This window comes from Scleropages formosus, chromosome 5 (assembly GCF_900964775.1).
Source record: "Scleropages formosus chromosome 5, fSclFor1.1, whole genome shotgun sequence".
In the NCBI taxonomy this organism is placed as follows: domain Eukaryota; kingdom Metazoa; phylum Chordata; class Actinopteri; order Osteoglossiformes; family Osteoglossidae; genus Scleropages; species Scleropages formosus.
The window spans coordinates 10,607,222-10,632,715 of NC_041810.1; the positions used below are offsets into that span (position 1 = coordinate 10,607,222).

General features: G+C 45.7%; 2 protein-coding genes and 1 non-coding gene across 8 annotated transcripts; 2 read left to right on the forward strand and 1 right to left on the reverse strand.

Moving 5' to 3' along the window:
* Positions 1-4,979: 4,979 nt before the first annotated feature.
* Positions 4,980-10,383, reverse strand: coro1b (coronin, actin binding protein, 1B). 4 transcript variants are annotated; one of them, XM_018746733.2, is made up of 11 exons: positions 10,250-10,383; positions 8,933-9,156; positions 8,575-8,697; positions 8,364-8,493; positions 7,941-8,122; positions 7,723-7,842; positions 7,437-7,541; positions 7,037-7,182; positions 6,893-6,950; positions 6,278-6,595; positions 4,980-6,001 (listed from the first exon to the last, which is right to left on the reverse strand). In XM_018746733.2, the coding sequence occupies exons 2-11, from the start codon at positions 9,134-9,136 to the stop codon at positions 5,879-5,881; spliced, it is 1,509 nt and encodes a 502-aa protein (XP_018602249.2). In that variant the 5' UTR covers positions 9,137-9,156; positions 10,250-10,383; the 3' UTR covers positions 4,980-5,878. The 4 variants fall into 4 exon arrangements, with proteins under 4 accessions (XP_018602249.2, XP_018602250.2, XP_018602247.2 ...); XM_018746734.2 differs by lacking the exon at positions 10,250-10,383 and adding an exon at positions 10,002-10,121 and having other exon boundaries at positions 8,933-9,144; XM_018746731.2 differs by lacking the exon at positions 10,250-10,383 and adding an exon at positions 10,002-10,121.
* A 634-nt stretch (positions 10,384-11,017) lies between these two features.
* Positions 11,018-22,920, forward strand: LOC108931127 (NACHT, LRR and PYD domains-containing protein 3-like). 3 transcript variants are annotated; one of them, XM_018746730.2, is made up of 11 exons: positions 11,142-11,186; positions 13,308-13,628; positions 15,624-15,728; positions 15,987-16,161; positions 16,335-16,508; positions 17,675-19,451; positions 20,784-20,957; positions 21,329-21,502; positions 21,696-21,869; positions 21,968-22,014; positions 22,236-22,920. In XM_018746730.2, exons 3-11 carry the CDS (start codon positions 15,672-15,674, stop codon positions 22,769-22,771), a joined length of 3,288 nt encoding a protein of 1,095 aa, XP_018602246.1. In that variant the 5' UTR covers positions 11,142-11,186; positions 13,308-13,628; positions 15,624-15,671; the 3' UTR covers positions 22,772-22,920. The 3 variants fall into 3 exon arrangements, with proteins under 3 accessions (XP_018602244.1, XP_018602245.1, XP_018602246.1); XM_018746728.2 differs by lacking the exon at positions 13,308-13,628 and having other exon boundaries at positions 11,018-11,186; XM_018746729.2 differs by lacking the exon at positions 13,308-13,628 and having other exon boundaries at positions 11,018-11,186; positions 15,990-16,161.
* Positions 22,921-24,712: 1,792 nt separating this feature from the next.
* On the forward strand, positions 24,713-24,804 carry trnar-ucu (transfer RNA arginine (anticodon UCU)). The gene is given in 2 exon segments: positions 24,713-24,749; positions 24,769-24,804. It is a non-coding gene; the product is annotated as a tRNA-Arg (tRNA).
* Positions 24,805-25,494: the final 690 nt, after the last annotated feature.

The following is a 25,494-nucleotide window of genomic DNA, read 5'->3' on the forward strand; positions in this document are numbered from 1 at the left end:
ACGGCGATTCTCACCTTTACTGCACTGCATAGCAAATTTTAATGCATCCAGTGGCTATTTTCAAATGTTTTTCTGCAGCAGTAGGCCTAGCGCACCAGGCCTAGTTGAACCTCTGTTGGTGTTACGTTAAATAGTAAGGGAAAAATATAAATAATAATAACACGCACTGGAATTCGCCTCAGTCTCCACTTACCTGCAGTTCTACCCCAACTGGTTTGTAGTGCATCCAGTGGGGCGGAGTGGCTTTACCGTGTTTTTACAGCACGGTGTAACATGCCCAAGCTGACTGACTCGTCAGAATTCATACACCTTTTAAAGAACGTACATCGGTGTGGACTGGGATGACAAATGCGAAAAGAAGCCTCTTTTCAGTCATATTGTGTGGACACATATTTTCTACTTTCTTTTAATGGATTTAAGAAAAGTAAAATATGTTAAAGCGGATATTTCGACATAATACAAGACAAAATGTACAGCCCTGAAGTTAATTTACAAAAGAGTGAATACATCGATCTAATACCTATCTACAAAATAAAATAAGCTGCTTTGTATTTTAAGTCCAGTTTTTCCTGTCGCCTGTCGCCCGTCCTTTTCTTTCTCTCTTAACATGTAAAAACCATGATGAAACGCTTTGCTTTCTGTGCTCATATGAGATGTGCACACATCCATACGCAGTTTTTATTTTGTGTGTGTGTGTGTGTGTGTGTGTGTGTGTGTGTGCGTGTGCGTGTGCGCGTGCTTCACAGAGCTGTTAGATCTCCATCGCCGGTCTTCTCTTCTCGCTTCTTTTCGTCCTCCCAGATGACACTTCCAGAGAGCGGCTCCAGGTTGATGAGGAGGGCGCCGCCTCCACTCGCTCCCTGACTGCCCTGGCCCGTATCGTCCTTCTCCTTTTTCTCCTCCTTCTCCTCCTCCTTCTCCTTCATTTCACCCCCTTTGTCCTCCGTCTGCTTCACTCTGTCTCGTAAATCCACGCCCTCCATGCTGGAGTAGTCATCAGAGGAGTCCTCCTCGGCATTGTTTTCCTTTTCCTCCTGGCCGTCGGCTTCCTCCTCTCCACCTTGCTCCACGTCTGACTCTGGCCTTCTCTCATCCTCCTTCAGCTCCTCCTGTTCTCCTTCTGTGTCTACTTCCTTGCGGGGCCACAGATGGACCCCCAGGCGGCTCTCGACGGCCCTCACCCCCTCATTCAGGCGCTCAAGGGCTCCTCCTTTGCCGTAGACGAGCTGGTGGACCGTGTACTGTCCGTCTGTCTCTCGGTTCAGCCGCTTGTACAGGTACACGAGGGCCACGATGAGCAGGAGCAGGAGGACAGCCAGCACTGACACCGTGATGTTGCTGCTTTCGTTGTCAGCCATTGTGCCTGACAGGGAGATCAGAACGTGGACGTTACTGCTAGCAGTGGGCAGGAGGCGGAGTGCCAGGCCCCCCTGTAAGGAGTCGTGCCAAAGAGGGAAGAGAACATGCTACCAAGCCATGAAAAGCCCTTGCGCACACATACAAGCGTACTGTTGGGTGGGATGAAATCATATCTGCACATTGATGGCAGACAGAGGTCCAAGGAGGAGCTGCAGCAAGAGGAGACCATTTGTGGCAGGAAGGTCACAGAGTTTAGACTGGACCTGCAGGTCGACAGCCCTTGCTTCTCTTCTTCGGTGTGGAGTGAAATTAATACTTATTTCATGACCGTGACGCTCTAGGGGCCGAGTGTGAAATGGAAAGTGTGTTCTCCTTCGGGTAAAGCGCCAATTACGGCTCTCTCTCCAGCCAAGGTGGGGCCGACAGCCCTGGAGCCACACCGAGAAGGCTCACACGCACATACGCAGTTAGACCAGGGACCCTGAGCATCTGGTAAACACAAACTCACAACACATACACAAAAGAAGAATTTGAAACACAGCAGGAACAGCAGGTGTGCTGCCGCTATGAGACACGGCTCTCTGCCGAGGGGCCTCCCCAGGGGCCCGTCCTCAGTCGACCAGGTGCCTGTAGGGCTGCGGGTGCAAAATGGTGAATTTGAAAAAAACTGTTCTGAAGAAAAAAATTAGGATGGGTGGAAACCACTTACGAAAAAGCACGGATAACTGATAAAACCCTGAATGGGAGTAACTTTTCGGGCATGTAGTTTATCAAACCACACACACACACACACACACACACACACACACACACACACACACACACACACACACACACACACACACACACACACACACACAGGAAATGTCTTCTCAGCTCGCAGGCGGTGGCTCTAACAAGCAGTCTGTGGTGGAAACTTTTTTTTCCGCTTCTTCTTTCAAACTCTGTTTTTTTTTCACAACTACCTTTTTTTTCTGTCAACCAACCTACAAATATGTTGTTAAAAAAGAAATTAAAAATAAAAATTAATAAAACAGATGGCTCTAGGAAGCAACAATTTCAGAAACAATTTCGAAAAGGCAGCTGTGTCATGTAATATTGGAAACAAAGAGAAAAAGATGAAGAACAAGGAGCAGGGGACCGTGAACCCAGACACTGCTGGTCACCATTCAGCATGTCCTTCCAAAATCAGGAATTAGGAATCAGGAATCAGGAAGGAGGAACCAACCTGGCATCGATACACAGCTCATTATGAATGTCCTCAATTTCCATCTGTGACTCAAGAAGGTTCTCAAAACGCATCTTTTTTAGACCACTTCTCTCCTGATCTCCAATCTGCTCCAAAAATATATATTAGTAATAAACTTGCTGCCTATCCATCTGACATACAGCTACTAGTGCAACATGACCCTGGTTGTAGACTAAGTGACCAGACTCCAAAAATTGCATGTCTATATGTCAGCTGATGAAATACCACTTTTGGGGAGAACTGTAAAATTAATAAATGTAAATATAAACTTCCTGTGTGAACACACACTTCCTGCACTTTGTGTAGATATCTCCATATTCTATTCGTGTTGCAAGGTTTTTGTTGGGTTATAATATTAACTATCCAAAATAATATTTAGATAGAAGATATTTGTGAGGGAAGGTCTGGAGGGTCCTGCCCCCACCCCTCGAAGCCAGACTTTGGCCCTTCTGGTCTGATACCAGGCTCACAGGCCCTCAGTGCCACTCGGGGAGGAGCTGGAGTGCATCAGCGGCACTATAGTTAACACTGAATTTGGAGAAACAGATAAACACACACACACACACAGAGTTCAATGTGTGACTGCCAGCTGCCTGTAAGGTCTCGCTCATGTACGAAAAATGAACATTAATGTCATGAAATTGGCCCAATTTCTGAAGAAGGAACCTGGAGGCAGAGCGGAGCTGTATTGGAGCAAGAGGAAGGGATGGGGATGATTGCAGTAAGGACAGGAAAGAAAGACAGGGCGTGGTTAAGGACAAATAAACATAAGGGAGAGCAGGTAGATGGAGCGACAGGTACAGCTACCATTGGTCTGAGGGAAGTGCATTCAGAGCAGAGGTTCAACAAGAAGACCGGGCGTCACAATGTGCTCACCTTCCTGTCTGCCCCAGTCCCTCCTGGTCTAATATGCCTCAAACGATGGACAGAGAGTAATGAATGTCTGGAAGAAGCGTGAGATGCGCAGCGACGGGCGGCAAGAGCAGAAAGGAAAGCAGAGCAGGAGGTGCAAGCAAAGAAAGGCGGGACAGAGCAGCAGAAGGAAGGGGAGGAGAATGAGTGACAGTCAGAGTACGTGAAGGGCCCGATGCACCCCTCAGCAGAGCTCCCCGTGCATCGGAAACATAAGCAGCAGATGAGGTATGCAAATAAGGTGCTGTGTGTGAGATAAATTCGTCACAAGTATACTGTGACAATTTGAAAGCTATTCAATAACCATGCATTGCCTTTATATAGAGGGGGTGCGGTGGTGCAGCGGCGCAGTGGGTTGGACCGCAGTCCTACTCTCTGGTGGGTCTGGGGTTCGAGTCCTGCTTGGGCCTTGTGATGGACTGGTGTCCCGTCCTGGGTGTGTCCCCTTACGCCCTGTGTTGCCGGGTAGGCTCCGGTTCCCCGTGACCCTGTATGGGACAAGCGGTTCTGAAAATGTGTGTGTGTGCCTTTATATATGCAATATAATTCTTTGTGAACTTTCCAGCTCCTACAGGTCAGAGTTCCCTCTTCAGAGCACTGGCTTTCAGTGTTTCTTTCCACCAAAATGTGCTCTTTCTGCTCACAAAACATTTTCGCCATGTGTTGAGTTAAGTGTGCGGCCAGTTATTGCACTTCCTCTTTGAATCTGGATTAGAGTTATTTCTGGGCACACTTAGCTGGCAGAAGAGATGTCACAGGCGTCGAACTTATGGCCTCCTGATGCTGTACAGGCCTCCTACGTGGTCCACATCTAGGAGTGTTATGAAAGGGTTCAGCTATGGATGACTGACTGACAGACCCCTTGAACCACAACCTTGCACGTGGAGGATGGCGTACCGGAGCTCTGCAAAACAAGCATGCACACAGTTGCCGGAACAGTTTGGTGCAGACCACAGTATCGCTGCAGCCGTCACAGGAAGTGAAGAGAGGGATTGAGATTGAGAGAGAGAGAGAGAGAGAGAGAGAAAGATTGGGGGTGGCTGACATGGGTCTCACACCACATCCTGTTTTCAGCATGAGCAAACACACACACATGTGCACCGCATAAAGAGCGCTGCTCCTCATGCTCCGCACTGCTGCTGTGTGAGAGCTGCACGCGCAACACAAGTTCCAGTTTCACCCTCCTCTTTGCCTGGGAGTGCAGTAACGCTGCCCTGTCGCACCAAGCATTGAACCCATGAACATCTGTAAAACCACTACATGAGGTTGTTGTACAACATGCTTTTCTTACATGGCAGTTTTGGGAAAATACCACCTCATTGGTATCACAAGAGTTTCCCTTGAATAGCAAACAGCATGAGGTTTGAGACGCACTGACAGCAGACAGCTGAAACTGCAGCAACCAAAACCCAGAACTGACACCATCTGTGCCCCACACTGATAAAAACTCAAATCACTGCACTATAGAAAGTGGTTTTATTTAAGACCAGGACTGAATAAAATCATGTTTGATCCACAGACAGGACACACACACACAGACCATGGCGTGTGAAATGAACCTGTTATGGACTGATTGTTAATCGCTCATTTCGGTACAAGGCTGATGATCTTGACACGCTGCTGCGTATCTCCCGATTGCTTCCTACATATGTGATGAGTACGTGTGTGTTGTGTGCATGTTGCACAAGTTACAGTTTGCTGGAGCTGTGAGGACAACTCAGGTGCACTGTTGCTTACAATACAGTCATCCATAAAAGATAGAAAAAAAAAAAAAAAAGATGACCATCACCATGACGACATTCACATATAGTTACATACATGTCAGGATCAAGACTTCACCCGGACAGCAACAAAAATGTTTTAAACAGAAGTTCCAGTATCTGAATGTTAACCTGTTCCACTGGTCACACAGTATGGAGTGCGTGTAGGCTGGGTTGTGGATTAAGACACATGGCGTAACACACATCACACCACAGCGAGGAACTGACAACAATAAAACAAGAATAAAAACATACAAGAATGACAGGACTACAGGTCAAGGCTACAATCTCATCACAGGGCCACCATACAATCTAAAAATTATACATGTGCTGAAGAAAAGAATGTAAATATGTAAATGAAAGCACACACAGACACACGTGTTTGTGTGCTGCTATGCATCCAAGCAAACTTCTCTATCAAAGCTACACATTCACATCAAGTACCTGAATAAAGAGCCCTATCACACGGCATTAATAATGCACCACTACAGAGTCCCTCTGGGTTCAGAATGGGCATCTGCTGCGCTGCGCGGCCCCCCAGTGGGCTGCTCTCTTGGCTCCCGCCGTTGTAGATGAGCTCAGTGGGCCATGGAAGCTGTCACACCTCGCCCTCCTCGAAGCGCGCCAACTGCTGCTCCAGCTGCTCGATCCGCTGGCCTTGGGACAGAACGAGAGCCCGCAGCGCCTGCACCTCCTTCAGGACATCGCACAGGCGTTCCTCCTGCAGGGAGCGACACAGGGCAGTCAGTCCCCCTCAAGAGGGAATGGCGGTCAGTGTTTGTGCATGGGGGCAGGGGCACGGTGGTGGTTTGAGTCCTGCTCGGGGTGCCCTGTGGTGGACTGGCGCCCCATCCCGGATGTGTCCCCTCCCCTTCCAGCCTTGCACCCTGTGTTGCCGGGCAGGGTTCCGGCTCGCCACGACCCCACTCAGGACAAATGGTTGTAGACATTGTGAGTGTGTGTGTGTTTGTGCGTGTGCTCTCCCAGCAGCCCTCACCTCTCTCCTCACTTGCTCCCCATCAGTGACACTGCCTGGTGTGGGCGATGCCACACAGGGCCCCTCGGCATCCATCTCCAGGGGGACCGCACTGCAGGAGCCTACAGGGGACTGCATGGGGCTTTCAGGAGACCCTTGGGACAACAATTTTGTGCGGCTCCTTAGGACTTCCTGCTGTTTTGAGGAGGGAGTGCTGTACCCCCCACTGAGGGATACCAGCAGGGGCGGCGCGTCCTGCCCTGCAATCCAGTCCTCGGCCAGCAGTGCAGGTTCCAGGCCTGCCGTATCTGGGTACAGGTCTCCCTGGAACAGGTCAGACTGGGGGGGACAGAGTGCCGTTTTCCATGTGAGCTGCTCGAAGGTACAGTTGCAGAGCCCTTTCACAAACAACTACAAACACAGCACTCGAGTTCCCACGGAGGATCCTTGACCATGCTGTATCACTCACACCTCAGGAATGTTGTGGAGGATGAAGGCTAGGACTTGGGATCCTACCAAGGTGTGCCTGCCTCTCACTTCCTCTCATTTAGCCCCAAGTTGTCTGCTAGATTACAGAAGTGAGACTGCAAATGAGCGCCCTCTGTTGGCACACACAGTAGAGTCACCTGTCCTCACCTTCCTGGGCACTGTCATGGAGATGGGCTCCACTTTCCTCTCGTGCAGCTTGTAGAACCTGGAAGAAGTCGAAGTGAGAATGGGCGGATTGACGTCAGAATGGACAGCAGGGTCGACTGCAGCAGGCAGCAGCAGCAGAGGTACCTCGCGATCTCGCACTTGTTGACATCCACGCCCCTCTTGCTCAGAAAGCCGGCACCCCGCTGTGGCTCCTTGCTGCTGTACAGGTTGAGGAAGTGAACGTAGGGGGGCTCCTCGGTCACCTCGAAATAGCGAATCGTGCAGTCGCCCTGAAAGAGCACACGTGGGAGACAAAATCCAGCAGACGAATCCATTTTTTGGCCGCAGCACATCCTCACAAATGTGATAACTATGCAATAAAACATAACACATGTGAAATGGAATGGAGCACCTCCTTGTGGACTGGGGTTGCCATTACACTGCTCCTTTTTGTTCTCCCTTTTTCCAGATCAGACAGAGGAGCTGATGGTACCTTCTATGGGCAACAAGGATTCACAGTCAGCAGGTGAGACGTGTCTCTCACCTTGCCACACAGGTAGACCATGCTGGTGTCGGGGTCATAGAAGGGCAGGAGCACTCCGTTGCTCGTGTCCATCTCCTGCATGATCATGGGCTCAGACAAGTCGGCCTGCGCAGCGGGGAGAGGAGGACACACTCACCGCACACAGCGCATTATGATTTATGTCTGACAGAGGCTCATGTCAGAGTACTACTGACCGGCGTGTGCGCAAGCTTTTTTAAAACATTACAGGCTTTTCAACTCTCTTTCCTCCTCTGCTCGACATCCCGAACACCCCCTACAGGCTCACCGTGTCCCAGAGTGCCAGCTGCCTCTCGCTCATGCGGCTGAAACCCGTGGTCAGGATCTTCCCGTCAGACAGGAACACGGCTCTCATGGGGCGCGTGCCCTCGTGTGCCTTTTCTCTCACCTGTGGAGCAGGGTCACACGCCAGTTAGTGCTCTCATGGGGTCACAGGTCAGTCACAGGCAAGCACATCCATGCACAGAACAAGCAATGGGGTGGCACCTTGAGCACGGTGCTGCGTCGCGGGTCGATGACACGCAGCGCCTTGTCCTTGCTCGTGGTGCACACGGCACTGCCCTCACGGTTCCAGCTCACGCTATAGATCAGGTCCATGTGCACATCGGCGAGGCGATACACCTGCTCTCCCGTGCCCACATCCCACACGCACAGCACGTTATCGCAGCCTGAAGGAGAGGCACACATACGCACAGATGTATGCACACAGACTCGCACAGAAATGCGCGCGCGCGCACACACACACAAAACACGGGTTGAAGCAGCTTTACCTCTAATTCTGTCTGGACTCCAGCAGTGATAAGAACAGTGCAGACAAACAGCAGATGTACACAGGGGTGGCAACACGTGAGGGGGAGGGGACACTGGGGGAGAGTCACATGTGTGGGTGGGGCAGTCAAGGTGTCCTACCTGCACTGAGCAGAATGTTGAGAGCGGAAGGATGCCAGGCAAGGATCCCGACCCGTTTGCTGTGGCCCTCAAGTGTGACGGCCGCCTCGGTCATAGCGCTGCTCAGGCCCCCATCAGGGATATGCCACACCTGCGCAGGAGCTTCACATCACTCACGCCAACATACATGAACCCAAAACACAGAAACACACACATGCACGCACACACTCACCTTTACAGTGCAGTCTTCTGATGCGCTGGCGATGAGGTTGTCATCATGGGGACACCACTGTACATCTAGTACGGGGGCAGAGTGACCGCACACAGCTGGAGTGTTCTGGTCAATGCGACCACTCTGACATCCGAAGAGGCATGGGGTTGAGAGGGTGAGATTTCGCGCGCGCACACACACACACACACACACACTTCATAAGAATTTTTAAAAAAAGGAAAGCAATGCCCTCTCCCTCAGATGAGAATATAACACATCACTTCCTGATTATGGGATGTTGTGTCCTGACCATCACACCACGTTTCTGTTGACCAAACACATAACTGACAAACACACACACACACACACACACACACACCTTGCTGAGCGGTAGCACGAGGAAGGAGCCACCACCCCCAGCTTCGACGATGATGGCAATGAACTTGGGGTTGGCAGCGCACAGTGGCCCCTCCCACGTCACACGTGTTACCCGCACATCATCCAGGCACTGCTCTGGCTTCCAGGCCTGCGCAAACACGTGTCGGAATTTGCTCTGTCTGACGACACCTCTGCGGAAGGACATGTCTGTGCCTACAAAACACACTACAAATGTGGAAACACACACACACACAAACACTTATGTTTTCACTACACAGATGCATCATTGTGTTACACATTCAGAAGACATTCATATGCGATTGGTCACAGGCCCGAGTGCAGTACGGTAGGGTACAGGGGAGGGGCGTCCACCACAGAAACACACTCGGTGTTTGAGTTGATTGGTCAGCAGCTGGATGCATTTATAGCAGAAGTGGATGCTGTGGTCCCGTGTGACAATGATGGGTTTATTGATATAGGTTACTGTACATCTCCCCTACAGGACCTTGATGTGAGGAATGACTGACTGACTAGCATGCATGCACAGACACACACTCTGCAGGTCATGTAGATTCACCTAACCACAATGCAAAGGGAGCCATATTTGGATGCACAGCCCAGGATCTGAGGAAGCAGCCCTACCCACTGCCCAACCAGTGGCCCACAGGACAGCAAGTGGGGCACAGGTTAGATCTACCACCTCTTACTCTGTGGTCACAGGTTCCAATCCCCCCTCCTCCTGCTGTGGTACTCTTGATCAAGGTACTTACCCTGAGCTGGGACCGTAAAAAATACACTAGTTGTATAAATGCCATGGTAAATCAGTGTATAGTTAGCACCACTTTGCATCAGCTAAAAAATTAAGGCAAATAAATAATAAACTCCTTCGTGCAGCAGATAATACCAAACAGTCTAACATGCAAACATAAAACAGTATAATCCAGACAAAACAATTATTAATACTCTGTTACAATTCAGAGACGAGGAGCACAAAACACGGAGCAAAGGACGCCTCAGCCGACTACACTACTTCTTACTTATCTGTGTACGCATAATTACCCCAATTGTACCTCTCTCCACCGCAACGTGCTCCTAATTCGCGAACCACAATGAGGACCGAGGGAGCCGGCAGAAGAAGACCGAGATAAATAAAAACCCATGAAACAATAATCCTCCGTCATCTAATCCTCCGCCCCTCCCTCCCAGCGAGCGACCGAGCGAGCGAGCGAGCGCGCGCACGCATGAGTGTGTGTGCGCGCGTCACGGCAGCAGAGAGAAGTGAATAAATGATCATAAGGTGTGGCGGACGCGCACGCACACGGCTGTGTAGCCTGAGGACACCGGCGAGTGCAGCCCTGACATCAGTCTAAGACACACACAATGGAGAGGAGGGAAAAGCAAACCGGGAACGGCGAGGACTGGAGGGTTTGGAACCCGAATGGTCGCCACGAAAGGCGCACTTCCGTTCGCTGTGGCTGCTGTTTTTCTAACCGACAGCTCAGCGCGGTCCACCTCCATTGGTCACTCTCTCGCCGCTGCCTCAGCGCTTATTCATCTGCAAATACGATCGCGAGAACGAGAAGGAATAGTAGACAAATACTTGAAAATAAACGAAAAGCAAATAGCAGAATTAAACGCCAAACTGATATAGCTGCTGTACGGTATTTTTTCTGGTACTGTAAGTTACCGTGGACAATGCAACGGTGTCTTTTCAAACAAAAAAAAAATAAAATAAAACAGATGGAGAAACATTTCCGTTGTTAATAATTGACACTAGATTAGTTGTCAAAACATACGCCTACACAGGTCCAACGGGCATAAAAAGGAAACCAAAAGTTTTGTAATTGTGAGGAGAACTATGCGTGTTACTAAAAGCACAATAAGGCATAAATTCATCCAGAAAACAAAAGTGAAACATGTTTTTCCTTAGCTAATATCTTCATACAAAGTGACTTATAATTTTCCTCATTTATGGGTATTTGACTGTATTCAGGTTCAGTATTATTTTTTCTCATTTCCCCCCTCCTCAGACCTTAACAGCAGACCTTTCTTGTGAAGTGGAGGCCCTCTGTGGAAATACATTCCATTAGGTTTACACGTTCACCCCTCCCCCCCTCAGAGCCCGGCGGCTGAAACCATCTGGAAAGAGCTATGAAAGCAAAAGCTGTATGGCGCCTTCTCGGAGCACTGCATACTCTACAAACGCTACGTACACGACATACACTCGGCAGGCAAACTTGGCCGTACGGAAAGAGGTACCGTCATAGCTAAACTTTACTCTAAGGTAATGGTATCGAATGCATACAAACCTAGATTTGGAAGTTGATGGTTGACTAGAGGACTGATTATCTGTTTATTTTTAACCAAATCTCGTTATGCACCATCTCCTGTGATTAGAATAGGAATTCGAATGATCAGTCTTACACAAATGGAAAGCAAAAAAATACTCATGTGACAGGGTGGAAGCAAGTACTGACTGCTGGATAAACCTTGTGCAAAAACTAAAATTTTACTAAGTGGATGTCACAGAAAATGTCATTTTTACTCCTCTTGAACGTGTAAGTGGTAATTTGTACAGTGTGTACTGTTGTGTGAGCCTTGTTCAGACAGCAGCGGTGCTTATCTGCACATCTGCCAAAACATGCCATTGCTCTGTATATCCTCAAAAAAAAGTCCAGCTATGTTGTTCTGGTGATCTCAGAGGTGGAGTCTGGAGAAAACCTAGAGCTGCCGCAACTTGTTTTTGGAATGTAATGTATTTTTTTCATTTAGCTGATGTCCTCATCTAAGGTGACTTTCAATATTAGGTTTGCACACAAAGCTATGTACACTGATTTTTTTTTTTTAACATTATTAAATAAAGTATGTACACCGATTTACCCATTTATAAATCAGGGACATTTTTACTGCATCCATTCAACCACCTTAATCAACGGCACAATTGCAGGAGGTAGGATTTGAGTCCAGCTGGCAGTGTAGTGGTTACAGCTGCTGCCTTTGGACCCAAAAGTCAAGCATTCGGATCCCACCTCTAGCAGTAGTACCTGTCACGCCCATGCACCAAACGGTTCCAAAATCAGAGCAGCGGGGTATAAAAGAAGCCAAGCCTGCATGCCTGGTTGTGGAACCTCATCAAGAAAAACCGCTTCTCCTGCATATGAGACAGAACCTCATCTCTCCCAGACTCTCCTTCCTTTGCCCCATGTCCCTCAATCTCAGCATCTACATCTGCAGATCTCCTGCTTTGTCTGCTTTACTTCGTCCCTAGTACAACATCTGCACCTCTGTCGACCCACGCCTGTCTCCGACTACAACTCTTGCTTGACCCTTGTGATGCTCACAATAAACGAACCCGCATTTGGGTCCTCACCGAGCACTCAGTCTCTTCCTCTGTCACTGACAGTACCCTTTAGTAAAGTACTTAACCCAAAGTTGCTCCAGTAAAATTACCTAGCTGTAAAAATGAGCAAATAATTGTAAGTTGCTTTGGAAAAGATGGGTCTGGGGTTTGAGGCCTGCTTGGGGTGCCTTATGGCGGACTGGCATCCTATTCGGGGTGTGTCCCCTCCCCCTCCAGCCTTGCGCCCTGTGTTGCCAGGTTAGGCTCACCACAACCACACTTGGGACAAGTGGTTGTGGACATTGTGCGTGTCCTATTTGATTCAAGTCAGGTGGCATACTTGGCTAGGTCATAGTTTTGGGGACATGGTGGCACAGCAGGTTTGGCTAGGGCCCACTGTGTGGCGGGTATGGGGTTTGTGTCCCGCTTGGGGTGCCTTGTGGTGGGCTGGCGTCCTGTCCTGGGTGTATCCCCTCCCCCTCCAGCCTTGCGCCCTGTGATTCTGGGTTAGGCTCTGGTTTGCTGCAACCCTGCTTGGGACAAGTGTGTGTGCTTTGGGGAAAAATGTCAGCTAAATGAATAAATATAGGTCCTTCAATTGCAAGGCATCAGCTCTCAATTCTGTAGTATCAGAAAAAAAAAATGTATAAAGTGGTTTTTTTTACTTCAGTTGTAAATAGCTTAATGGTGTAACATTTCTCAGTTATTTAATTCTTTCAAAATGTTGGAATATTAAAAATGATACACAGCTGTTCTCAAATCTGGTCTCTTCAGACACAGTGTATTTTTGTGTATTTAAGCACTCAAGTGCTTCTTCATTAAATTTAGCAGTTTCCTTAGTTAAATTCAGACTCCTTGTTCAATACTGAAACCCGTTTGACTGACAAGATGGTGAAATCTTGCACACATTTCTAATCACCAGGCCCAGGACAGAGAACCACAGCTAAAAAGAAAGGCTGCTGTATCTGACAATGATCAGTTAGTTTTACTATGATTTTAGGTGTTAGACCTGTGCATGTGCATTTTTTGTCTGCAGAGCCTAGCTTGTTTCCGGTGAATTCTGTGAACTTTGGCCTTGGGCTTCACAGATAGGTCACACCCTCCTTGAAATGCTGAGAGCACTGTACGCAGCCTCAGATCGGGAGAGAAGGAGCTGTCAAACGGGTCAGAGCAGAATAAACAGAGAGCAACAGCATAAACGGAGAGCGGCGCCATTAAGAAGAGTGGCCTCATGGGGTGAAGAGAAAGGGGCGCAGACACTGTCCAAGGCTCATTGTAGACACATTTGGGGAAATGAAGAAACAAACAGAATATTCAAGCAAAATGCAGATGGCCACAGGAAACTGTGTCTACTGAAGTATGTATTCCTCCACCGTGCCACCTAATGATTTAAACACATGCACATTTAAACACAACATATTTAAACACACAATTAGGACACCATTACTTGGGCTAAAATAAATATTTTCACTTCGCTTTGCCAATAACACTGCACTTCATCTACAGGAAACGCTCAGTTTCACTTTCAAAACTTTGTAAGCGAAAAACATTGGACTTTATCTTTCCTACTGTTTTATTAATAAAATACATTGCCTACTGAGTGCCAGTTCTACAAACCCCATTTCCAGAAAAGTTGGGATATTTTCTAAAATGCAATAAAAACAAGAATTTGCGATTTGTTAATTCTCTTGAACCTTTATTTAACTGACAAAAGTACAAAGAAAAGATTTTCAATGTGTTCACTGACCAACTTGATTGTATTTTGTAAATATGAGCAAATTTATAATTTAATGGCTTCAACACACTCAAAAAAGTTGGGACAGAGGCAAAATAAGAGTGAAAGTTTATAGAATATTCAAATAACACCGTTTTGGAAGATTCCACAATAAGCAGGTGAATTGGTAACTGGTGAGGGTATCATGATAGGGTCTAAAAGGAGCATCCAGGTCGTGCCTCACCTCTTTGTGCCAAACTTCGTGAGAGAATTGTTCGGTTCAAAAAGAACATTTCTTAATGCAGGATTGCAACGAATTTAGGTCTTTCACCATCTACAGAACACAATATTCACGTAACCGTGAAAAGTTTCATGGAATCCGGAGATATCTCTGTGCGTAAAGGGCAAGGACGGAAACCACTAATGATTGTGTGTGACTTTCGAGCCCTTAGATGGCATTGCATAAGAAACCGTCATGCTACTGTGATAAACAGAGCCACATGGGCTCGTGAGTACTTCAGCAAACCATTATCACTTAACACAGTCCGCTGCTGCATTCAGAAATGCAATCTGAAACTCTATTATGCAAGGAGGAAGCCATACATCAGATCTATGCGGAAACGCTGCTGAGATCTCTGGGCCTGAGCTCATCTCAGATGGACTGAAAGGTTGTGGAATTGTGTGCCGTGGTCAGATGAGTCCACATTTCAGCTTGTTTTCATTTTGAATGTTGAGTTCTCCATGCAAAAGATGGAAAGAACCATTCAGACTGTTAGCAGTGAAAGGTGCAAAAGCCAGCATCTGTGATGGTATAGGAGTTCATCAGTTCCAACAGCATGGGTGACTTGCATATGTGTGAAGGTACCATTTACGTGGAGGTGTTTATTGGGATTTTAGAGAGACATATCCTGCCATCAAGGCAACATCTTTTCCCGGGGAGTCAATGGTTATTTCAGCAAGACAATGCCAGGCCTCATTCTAGACGTGCTACAACAGGGTAGCTTTGTAGACACAGAGTGCTTGTGCTTGGCTGGCCTGCCAGCAGCTCAGATCTGTCTCCTATTGAAAATGTATGGCACATCACAAAGAGAAGAATCAGACAATGACAACCATGGACTGTTGAGCAGCTTAAGTCTTGTATCAAGCAAGAATGGGCAAAAATTCCACTTGCAAAACTGCAACAACTAGTATCCTAAGTTCCCAAATGATTAAAAAGTGTATTTACAAAGAAAGGTGATGTAACACAGTGGTTAACATGCCTCTGTCCCAACTTTTTTTGAATGTGTTGAAGGCATCAAATTCTGAATTTGTTTATATTTACAAAATACAGTTAAGTTGGTCAGTGAAAACATTGAAAATCTTTTATTTGTACTTCTGTCAGTTAAATAAAGGTTCAGGAGAATTAACAAATCGCAAAGTCTTCTTTTTATTGCATTTTAGAAAATATCCCAAGTTTTCTGGAAATGGGCTTTGTAGATCTGTGTTGATGTAATGTTCCCCCTTTACCTTACAAGTGTTATGTATAGTTATGTAAATTCAGTTTCAAAGACCAGCAGGTCATATGCACAGGTGTAGTGACATGTTTGTGTCACCAATTCACTTCAAACGAGACAGGATATGAGTTATATTTCTCCCCAGGTTTTGGTGTCGACATTAAGGAGCACCTCCAGCAGGCACTGCTGCTCCATGGGAAAGAAGAAGTCCTCTTGGGGCTGTTTTCGGCTGTGCAGGAGAAGAGCCTGGGTGTGTTGTCCCATAGTTTCCATTTTAATGTGGCAAGTCAACAAAGAATGGCATTCAGACTCATGTCTCTCCTTGCAACTGATCATCCATATTCATGTTTATTCCCCAGATGGCTAAGAGAAACCTTCTTATTTAAGGAATGTTTATTTTCCAGGGTGTTCAGAAGATACGTTCTTTCTCCAGTTATGTTTGCTGTCAGGAATTTCTCTTGCTTTTGGTATCCTGCTCACTGTTGCTGTGACCTATCTCCATGTCCAGCAGGATGGAGAGCTCCCACCTTCGGTTACTGCTGCAGACCAGAAGCCCTGTGGATCTCCTTCTTCCTCAGATGGAGAAACCACTCCATCCAGGAGGGGTCATACATCCGCCAACCCGAGGAACTGGGCTGAATGTCAGGCTCGGCAGGACTCAGGTCTTAGCCTTGCGACACAGGGTACCAGTGAACTTTCCATTAAATAAACTGAAGAGATGCTTAGAAGGTTTTCTGTACCTGCTGAATGATTTATGGGTGTGTGATTCTGCAGAGAGTGAAAGAGGCTTGATTCATGGAGTCACAGAATGTGAGTATGCCTCTGCAGTTTATACTGGTTTGCTGCATCTTTCCAGAATTCTGCTCAGTGCAGTTTGCCAGCCCAGCCTCAGCAACAGGACCTCAGGCCTCCATCTCTGCCCACAGCAGCAGCACTGTGGTGGCTCCAGTGGTCAGTAACTCCAGCATTGGCACCTTGAACATCACTGCCACAGTAATGGGGGATGGGAGCTCGCATTCCAGGACCACAGGTAAAAACATTGTTTATGGATCAATCTGACATTTTATGCTGATACCATTTCAGTGCTGAGGCTATTAAGTCTGACTTTCACAGCACTGATACATCTCACATGCACTTTTACTGAACACATTAATGGTCCAAAGCAGATTACACAAAAAGAGCAGCTGACAAATTTCTTCTGATTTTCAGTTAAAACTATATTTAAACTCCTTGTATAGGTACATTTACATTTATAAAAACTTTCTTTCACTTGTGAGATTAAAGCAGAGAATAAATTATATTTAGCATTTCATTTCACTTGGCTAATCTCAAACAAACTAATTTTTACAGCTGTGTATATTTTTCCAACACGGCTCAGGGCAAGTATCTTGCTCAATGGTACTATAGCAGTGACTAAGAGGGGGATTTCACCTTGCAACTTTCAGGGTACAAGTCCATGTCTTTAAATGCTACTCTGCTTCCTGCCCCTTATTCTTTACACATAGAGAATTATTTTTATTTGTTCATTGACTGAAATAATATTACTCATTAAAAAAGGAGCCAACTCTTGACTAATCTTTTCACGATTAGGATATATTTATGGGTTGACTAACACTTTTGTTTAATCAAACTGAACACATAATTTCAATGTATTCATTAGTCCTAATAATCCTACTTGATATGATAAGTTTTTTACTTAAGCATTCAGGTTAACTTTGAATCATGCAATGAATTTGGTATATAGTATATCTTACTAGTAAGTATGAGCTTGGCTAAAATGAAAACTGGCATTCCTCATGGCCTCCAGGGACCAGGATCCCACCTCTGGTCTAGAGGTTTCAGCTATATCAGCTTCTGTTTTTGTATCTTAACAATGATGTATTCCATTTTGACTACTACATAATGTGTACAATTTTGAGTACGCTGAACAGTTTACTTAAAATAGTTTCAGAAAAGCTATTTTCTATTTCATTACTGATTATTTGTAGCACAAACCCATATAATTTCTTACAGAACCAGTGATTATAAATTCACAAGAGGTCCAGATTTTAAAGAGGCCAGTCATGTGTAGTGAAATAACTTAAGACACAGTAACATAAAGATTTGCCCTGGAGGACATGGCAAGATAAGCCCTAGAGAACCCTTACTGTACAATTCAGCTGTACATCGTAACATAATTTTTTATTCTTATTTTAGGTATTTCTGTGAAAGAAGCCCAAAGCAAAATCAAGTCTAGCCTGGAGAAGAGGTATGCAAGTATTTTTGAAGGAATACCTAAGAGAGGGAAACCATCCTGCCTGATTGACATCTACACTGACCTTTATATAACGAAGGGTGAGAGTGAGCAGGTCAACAGTGAGCACGAGGTGTGGCACGCTCAGGCTGCTGCTAAAAGACTAGAAACAGAAGAACTCACAGTCAAGTGCAATGACATTTTTAAATCTTTAATTGCAGACAAAGGATGTGTGCTAACAAAAGGAATTGCTGGCATTGGCAAAACAGTTTCAGTACAAAAGTTCATCATTGACTGGGTTGATGGAATAGCGAATACAGATATCACGTTCATTTTTCCTCTTCCATTCCGTGAGCTGAATCTTGTAAAGCACATGAAATTCAATCTTTTAGAGCTTATTTACCACTTCTTCCCCAGAATGGCAGACATCGAAACAATTGACCTTGAAGAGCACAGAGTTTTGTTTATCTTTGATGGTCTGGATGAGTGTCAACTGTCTTTAAATTTTTACCAAGACAGCAGTAAAAATATGGGGAGTATACTGCGAAATGTAAAAGAGTCAGCCTCACTGGATGTTCTTCTAGTTAATTTAATTAATGGAAACCTGCTTCCCTCTGCTCTCCTCTGGATAACGTCTCGGCCAGCAGCAGTCACTCAAATACCGAATGAATGTGTGGACTTGGTGACAGAGATACGAGGGTTCAACGACACACAGAAGGTTGAGTACTTCAGTAAGAGGTTCAGACACGACAAGGACCTGGCATCCACAATAATCAAGCATATCAAGTTATCTAGGAGTCTCTACATTATGTGCCACATACCAGTCTTCTGCTGGATTTCAGCAACTGTCCTTGAGAAAATAGGGCACAGCGAAGACAAACCCAAAACACTGACTCAAATGTACACATACTTTCTGCTGTATCAGACAAACCAAAAGAATCAAAAGTATGGGCAAAATGAGACAAGCCTAAAGAAAATGTTGGCATCGGAAATAGAAATGATTCTGAAGTTTGGGGAGGTTGCCTTTCATCATCTCAACAAGAGTAATCTTGTGTTTTATGAGGCAGACTTAGAACAATGCAGAATTAATATTAAGGACTCCATGTATTCTGGTATGTTAACAGAGATCATTAAAGAGGAGTTTGGATTCCATGAAAACAAGATCTACTGTTTTGTACATCTGAGCATACAAGAATACCTAGCTGCTTTATTTGTACATGAAAGATACATACACAAACACGAGAATCCTTTTAAGACGCCTGTGTCAACGAGGCACGAACTGTACGACTTACATAAGAGTGCTGTGGATGTGTCCTTAGAGAGTAAGACAGGTCAGTGGGATCTGTTCCTCCGGTTTCTCCTGGGAGTTGCGCTGGAATCCAATCAGACGCTTCTGTCTGGTCTGCTGGGAGAGCCGGGATGCAGCCCACCGAAGCTTGAGAACACTATTAAATACATCAAGCAGCAGATCAGAACGAGCCCCTCTCCAGAGAGGGCCATCAACCTCTTTCACTGTCTACATGAGATGAATGACGACTCCCTGGTGAAGGAAATCCAAACCTATCTAGGTTCAGGAACACCCTTGGATACTGAACTATCTCCAGACCAGTGCTCGGCCCTGGCCTATGCACTGATGATGTCCGAGGAGGTGTTGGAAGAGTTCAACCTGAAAATCTACAACACAACCCCGGCAGGACGGCGGAGGGTGCTGCCCATCCTCAGGTTCTGCCGCAGAGCTCGGTGAGCCACCCACAGCCACAAAGGGCTAAGTAGTAGCCAGTACTGTGTGTATAGCGAGCTGTATCCCACTGCCTGATAATCTTTGTAGGAATTTGTCAGTATCAAGCACTGCATTCCAGTATGAAAGAAAACTTTTCAAAACCAGCATCAAAACTATCCATTGCTGAGAACAGAATCAACTGAATATAGGATTGCAACAGACGAAGTCAGAGACAGTAGGTGCAGTGTTCGTCTGTTGGCGTCTTTTATTCACCCGTCGACAGTGAGGAGGCAAAGGGGGGGAAACGGGGGAACCGGGAATGGGTAGACAGGAGGTTCGACATGGTCTCGTTGGCGTCGTGCACAGGGTTGGGATCGAGATTAGAGTCGTGATTTGGGTTGTGCTCGTCTCTTCACTCATGCTCTCCTCCTCCGTCTCTCCCTTTCACTGTTGAGTCCGGGGGAAGAAATAGTGTCAGTGATTAGCCCCAGCTGTGGCTCCTTTCCCCCAGTCTCCACCCCCTTCTCTGGTTGCCATGGCGTGTTACAGGGATTTAATACTGAGTTGTAGGCAGATAAAAGGTGACAAAATCCCTGATGGGATGACCAGAAAGGAAGCAAGGCCTCAGTGGTGAACAGGAACTGATTAAGGGCTTTTTACAGTGGTGCAGCAGGTAAGCACTGCTGCCTCACAGTGCCTGGGCTGTTCAAGTATGAGGTCCGATTCAGCTCAGTATGTGAGGATTTTGCATATTCTCTATTTTAGCATGGGTTTCCTCCCAGAGTCAAAAGACATGTGTTGCAGGTGGATTGGTGACTCTAAATTGCCCATAAAATATAAATGTTGACATTTTAACCTTGCGATAGACTGGTGTCTTGTCCAGGATGTACACCTCCTGCTTTGCACCCAGTTATTCTGGGATAGGCTCTGGGCACTGCAACACTGACAACAACAAGCGGTTAATGACAGTGAGTAAGAGAGAGCTGAACAAGCGTTATATGACATTTACATTTATTCATTTAGTTGACGTTTTTCTCCAAAGTGACATTGTTAAGGTATTTATAGTTATTTACACAGCTGGGTAATTTTAGTGGAGTAATTTCAGGATAAGTACCTTGTTCAAGGCTAGTACAGCAGGAAGTGAGGTTCAAACCTGTGATCTTTGGGTCCAGAAGCAACAGCTCTAACTACTACACAACCAGTTGCCACTAAGACATTAACTGCAGGAGATACATTTACATTATCTCATGTAGGTGATACTTCTTTCCAAAGGAATTTACAATGTTAATCTACCTACAATTATTTACAAAATAACAAAGGTCTATTTACATACATTTGTTTGTGCCTGGCAGCGTGAACCACTGCAATCTGACCAAGTTCCTGCTGGAACCAGTGCTTGTGGCACTGCAGGCTCCCAGCACACTGCTCACTGAGTTAGACCTTGGGTACAACAAGCTGGGAGATGTGGGAGTGGAGGTCCTCTGTGCCTCCCTGAAGAGCTCAGCTGGCATTCTGCAGGTTCTGCGGTAAGATCACATGCTGATATGACATGTGATGACACACATCAATATGGCAAGCATGCTCCTTGCTGTATCAGCACTATCTGTGAAAATCAATAATCCCCACCATGGAGGACAGTAGTTGAAGAAGAGGTGGTTTGCTGGCTCTTTATCTTCTTTATTCAGAAATGAAGATGCATGACTTTGTTCTTTAAATTACAACATTTACTTGCACAGTGCTCTTTTATCTAAGGTAACTAGTTGTAACTCACAGCTTAAAATTTGCCAGATTTCACACAAAAATATTTACTGATGTAATTCAGGTGCAGTGTGTTGGTCAGCATAGCACCATCCCAGAATTTGAACCAATGAAACACTGTATCCGTTTTTCAATGCAGACTGAATGACTGTAACCTGACTGGGAAGTGCTGTGAAGACCTGGCCCTCCTCCTGCTGTGGCAACACTCAAGCCTCAAGGATCTGGAGCTTAGGGGCAACGACCTGGGAGACTCAGGTGTGAAGCACCTCTGCCAGGCCTTGAAGAACCCCATCTGCAGATTGCAGCGACTTGGGTAGGAAATGATTGGTGGCAACATAACAGGTTGGGAAGTAGACAATATAGCAATATACAAGAACAGCAAATAGCAAAGGGCCATTGATCACATGGAGAGGAGGAGATGACCCCTAAAAGTGGGACACTAAAGAACTGGCCAATGGTAACAGAGATAAAACAGGAAATAGCAACACTTTTTGCCTCTTCTTTAGGCTTTCAGGTTGTCAAGTCACAGAGGAAGGCTGTGCTTCTCTGGCTTCAGCTGTGCATTCAAACATCTCACATCTGAAGGAGCTGGATGTGAGCTATAACCATCCAGGGGACTCAGGCATAAAACTCCTCTCAGCACTTCTTGCACAAAAAGACTTCAGTTTGGAGAACCTGCAGTGAGTGTGTGGATTAGCTGTCACTTATTATACGGCACATATAATATTTGTAAAAGCTCACCTCAGTCACCATGTGAACTGTTTTGGCTTTCCTACAGTCTGGAGCATAGCGGCCAGTGCAGAAACCGACCAGGAGTCGAAAAATGTATGTGTCCAGTTAACAGGAGTTACACACTGTACAGTTTGTATATTTTAGATAGAGATCTTCAAATGCACACTGACAAGCCACGCACACTGTGTAAAAGTTGTCCAACTTGACCACTTTAAACATCTGAAGTTTGTTTTTTAGATATTATCCCAAAAATTTTGTGTAAAAACTGATACGACCAAAGCTGAGGCCAGTTTTTGTGAATTGAATTGTTCCAGATGCCTGTCAGCTCTCTCTGGACCCCAACACAGTGAACAATCTCCTGGAGCTGTCTGAGGACTGCAGAACAGTGACGTACAGAGGGAAGCATCAGTACCCTGAGCATCCAGAACGCTTTGACTGGGCACAGGTGCTCTGCAGGGAGGCGCTGTCGAGGCGCTGCTACTGGGAGGTGGAGTGGGAAGGTGGGGACATTGATGTAGCTGTGGCCTACAAAAAAATGGCCAGGAAGCTCAAGACTGGGAAGTGGGATGCATGTGGCTTTGGGTTTAATGAGCACTCGTGGTCTCTACATTTTTCTGGAGATGGGTACTCAGTCTTTCACAACAGTAAATCAACATCTGTGCGTGCGCGTTCGGCCGGCTCCCGTAGGATTGGGGTGTATCTGGACTGGGCCGAGGGAGTCCTGGCTTTCTACCGGATCAGCAAGCGCACTGTTCTTCTGCACCAGGTCCTTGCCATATTCACAGAGCCTTTGTATGCTGGATTCAGTGTTTCTCAGGATTACTCACTGTCCATCTCCAGCCTTGACTGACATCCTAGTAGTGAAGAACTGGCTTCCCATCCAGGGTGTACCCCACTCAGCGATTTTGGGATAGCCTATAGACCACTGTGACCTTGATCAGGACAAGCAGCTATTAAAAATGGATGGAATATATGTTATGTATAATTTTCTCCTTTGAGGTACAAAGCTGAAAAATAAAGAGTTTACATGAACACTTTGTGTGGTCTCATTTACATTTATTCACTTAGCAGACACTTTTCTCCAAAGCGACTTACAATGGATACTATGTAGTGTTACTAGACCACACACCTTATTCACCAAGGTAACTTACACTGCTAGAGACACTACTTACACTGTGTCACTCAGCCATACATCACTGAAACATACTCTCTCTGTGTGTCACTCACACACTATGGGAGAACCTGAAAAGCATGTCTTTAGACTGTGGGAAGAAACCCACACAGACACAGGGAGAACATGCAAACTCCACACAGACTGAGCAGGGATCAAACCCATGTTCTCTCGCACCACCCAGACGCTGTGAGGCAACAGCACTACTCACTATATCACTGTGCCGCCCGTCTCATTCACATTAATACTACTGTTAGCATCCTGTGATTTACTTACATTTACACGTATTCATTTAACAGATGCTTTTCTCCAAAGCAAAGTACATCTCACAGAAAACACAATGTGTGCATTACATTAGATTAGCAGAGAGACTTTGACGCAGGCGCGTGATTCTAAAGCACGGTTACTTTGTTCCATTCCACCAGATGAACCTCTTCTGAGAAACAGTGGATCTGCTCACTGATTTTCATTAACCGCTTGTCCAAGGCAGGAGGTTGCGATGATCCAGAACCCAGGGGCACTAACTAAGCTAGTCACTGCACAGCCTATCACAGAGTGGCCCCTCACACATATTCAGCTGCTGTTTGCTGTCCTTGCTGTTTTCTGCTAGTTAGCTAAAAAAGCAGCTTCATATTGTTTTTTTTAAACGATTTCCCTCACCTTTGCAAGCCTGGTGGACCTTGACTTGGCTATTGCCCCTATGCTTCTGGGACCAGCTGTGGACTACCACAGCTTAACATATAACTGATTTGCTTACCTAGCCGGTTTCTCTAGTTATAAGTTTAAGTCCTATAAATTAAGTTTTGGTGTTTCTAGTTATACTTTTAATTAATCTCTCTAGATAGATAGATACAACTTGTATTGTCATTTTATAGTACAGGTACACAGCGACGAATTGCAGCTTAGCATCTAAAAGTGCAAATAGTAGAATTGTGCAAATGTGCAGTTAAAAATAAGAGATTTATGTACAACAAGTAAATTAAATAGGACAGAAAGTATGTACAGAAGCTGCTGAGCAGATAGTACGAATATAGATATCTAGAGTCTACTACCTGGTGTTTGTAATTGTAAATTCGCTAACATCACTGCTAGCTAGCTATTTTTTTTCTAGCTGTAAGTTTGCTAGCCTCTCTGTTAGCTGGCATTTCCAGTTCAGTTAGCCTCTCTGCTAGCCTGTGTTTTCACCTGTAAGTTCGCTAAGCACTGCGAGCTAATTTTTCTAGCTACAAGTTTGCCATATTCTCTGATAGCTTTTCCAGTTATAAATTCGCTAGCCCGTTAGCTGGTTTTCCTAGTTAACTGCGCTAGCCTCTCTGCTAGCCGCTTTTCTTAAGCTGTCGAGTGTCGGTTTATCAGAATCAGAACGAGCTTTAGGGAACGTGTGAGTAAGAGATATGTGATAAATAGATATAAATGTAAATAAATCGGTCTTGAAACTCCTTTTTACTGTGCGCGCGGTTGTCCGTGTAAAAGTTTATCGTGTTATTTTTTTACATGAAACTTGGCGTACCATCAGATTTTGAAAATTGCACTATTTCACTACCAAAAAAGTCGGAATATTATATTCCGTTTGTGCAGTCACTGCACACTTAAGCGAGTTTGCGCATGAACGCAACAGGTGGCTCCGTGGCGCAATGGATAGCGCATTGGACTTCTAGTCAAACACAAGAGACGTGATTCAAAGGTTGTGGGTTCGAGTCCCACCGGAGTCGCACTTTTTATTATATAAAAAATTCTAAAAATGTATGACCTAAATTAGAAATGTTTTACAAAAACATGCATGATTAATTTAGCCGACGATTTTCTCCAGAGCGACCAATAACGATATTTATCACCTATATATGCTTGGTGACTCGCTTCCGCTCCCTCGACCTCGCCTTAAAGTCGCAAACGCCCTTCTATTTTATTATAAGCCATTATCATGATAACCAAGAGTATGCACGCATGCTATTTTGTAGAGCAGCGCTTTGTAATATGTTAACCAATGTCGCACATTGTCAATATATAAAATCATAGTAAATACAGAATAATAATATAAAGACAGCATTGTGTTTTCATGCTGGAATTATTTTCACTTCCATTATGATTATTTCACTAATTCACTGCTTTCTGCTTGAAATGCTTTCTTTCGCTTTTCATTCCTCCCACCTCTAGAATACTCAACTTTTTGTTTGTTATCCACTGTAGAATAAAGTAATTTGAATGGGATCACAAACTGAAAGTTCTGCAAATAAAGCGACGTTTCTGCAACTCAAAAGCGGCGGCTCACAGACAGACTGTGGGTAAATGTGAAGTAGTGGTTCAACGCAGTGGGGGTTCACGGGGAATATAAGGGGTGAGTGTCTCAAGGAAGAGGAGGAGGAGGAAGGAAAGCCTGAGAGGTGTTAAGACGGCTGGTTTGA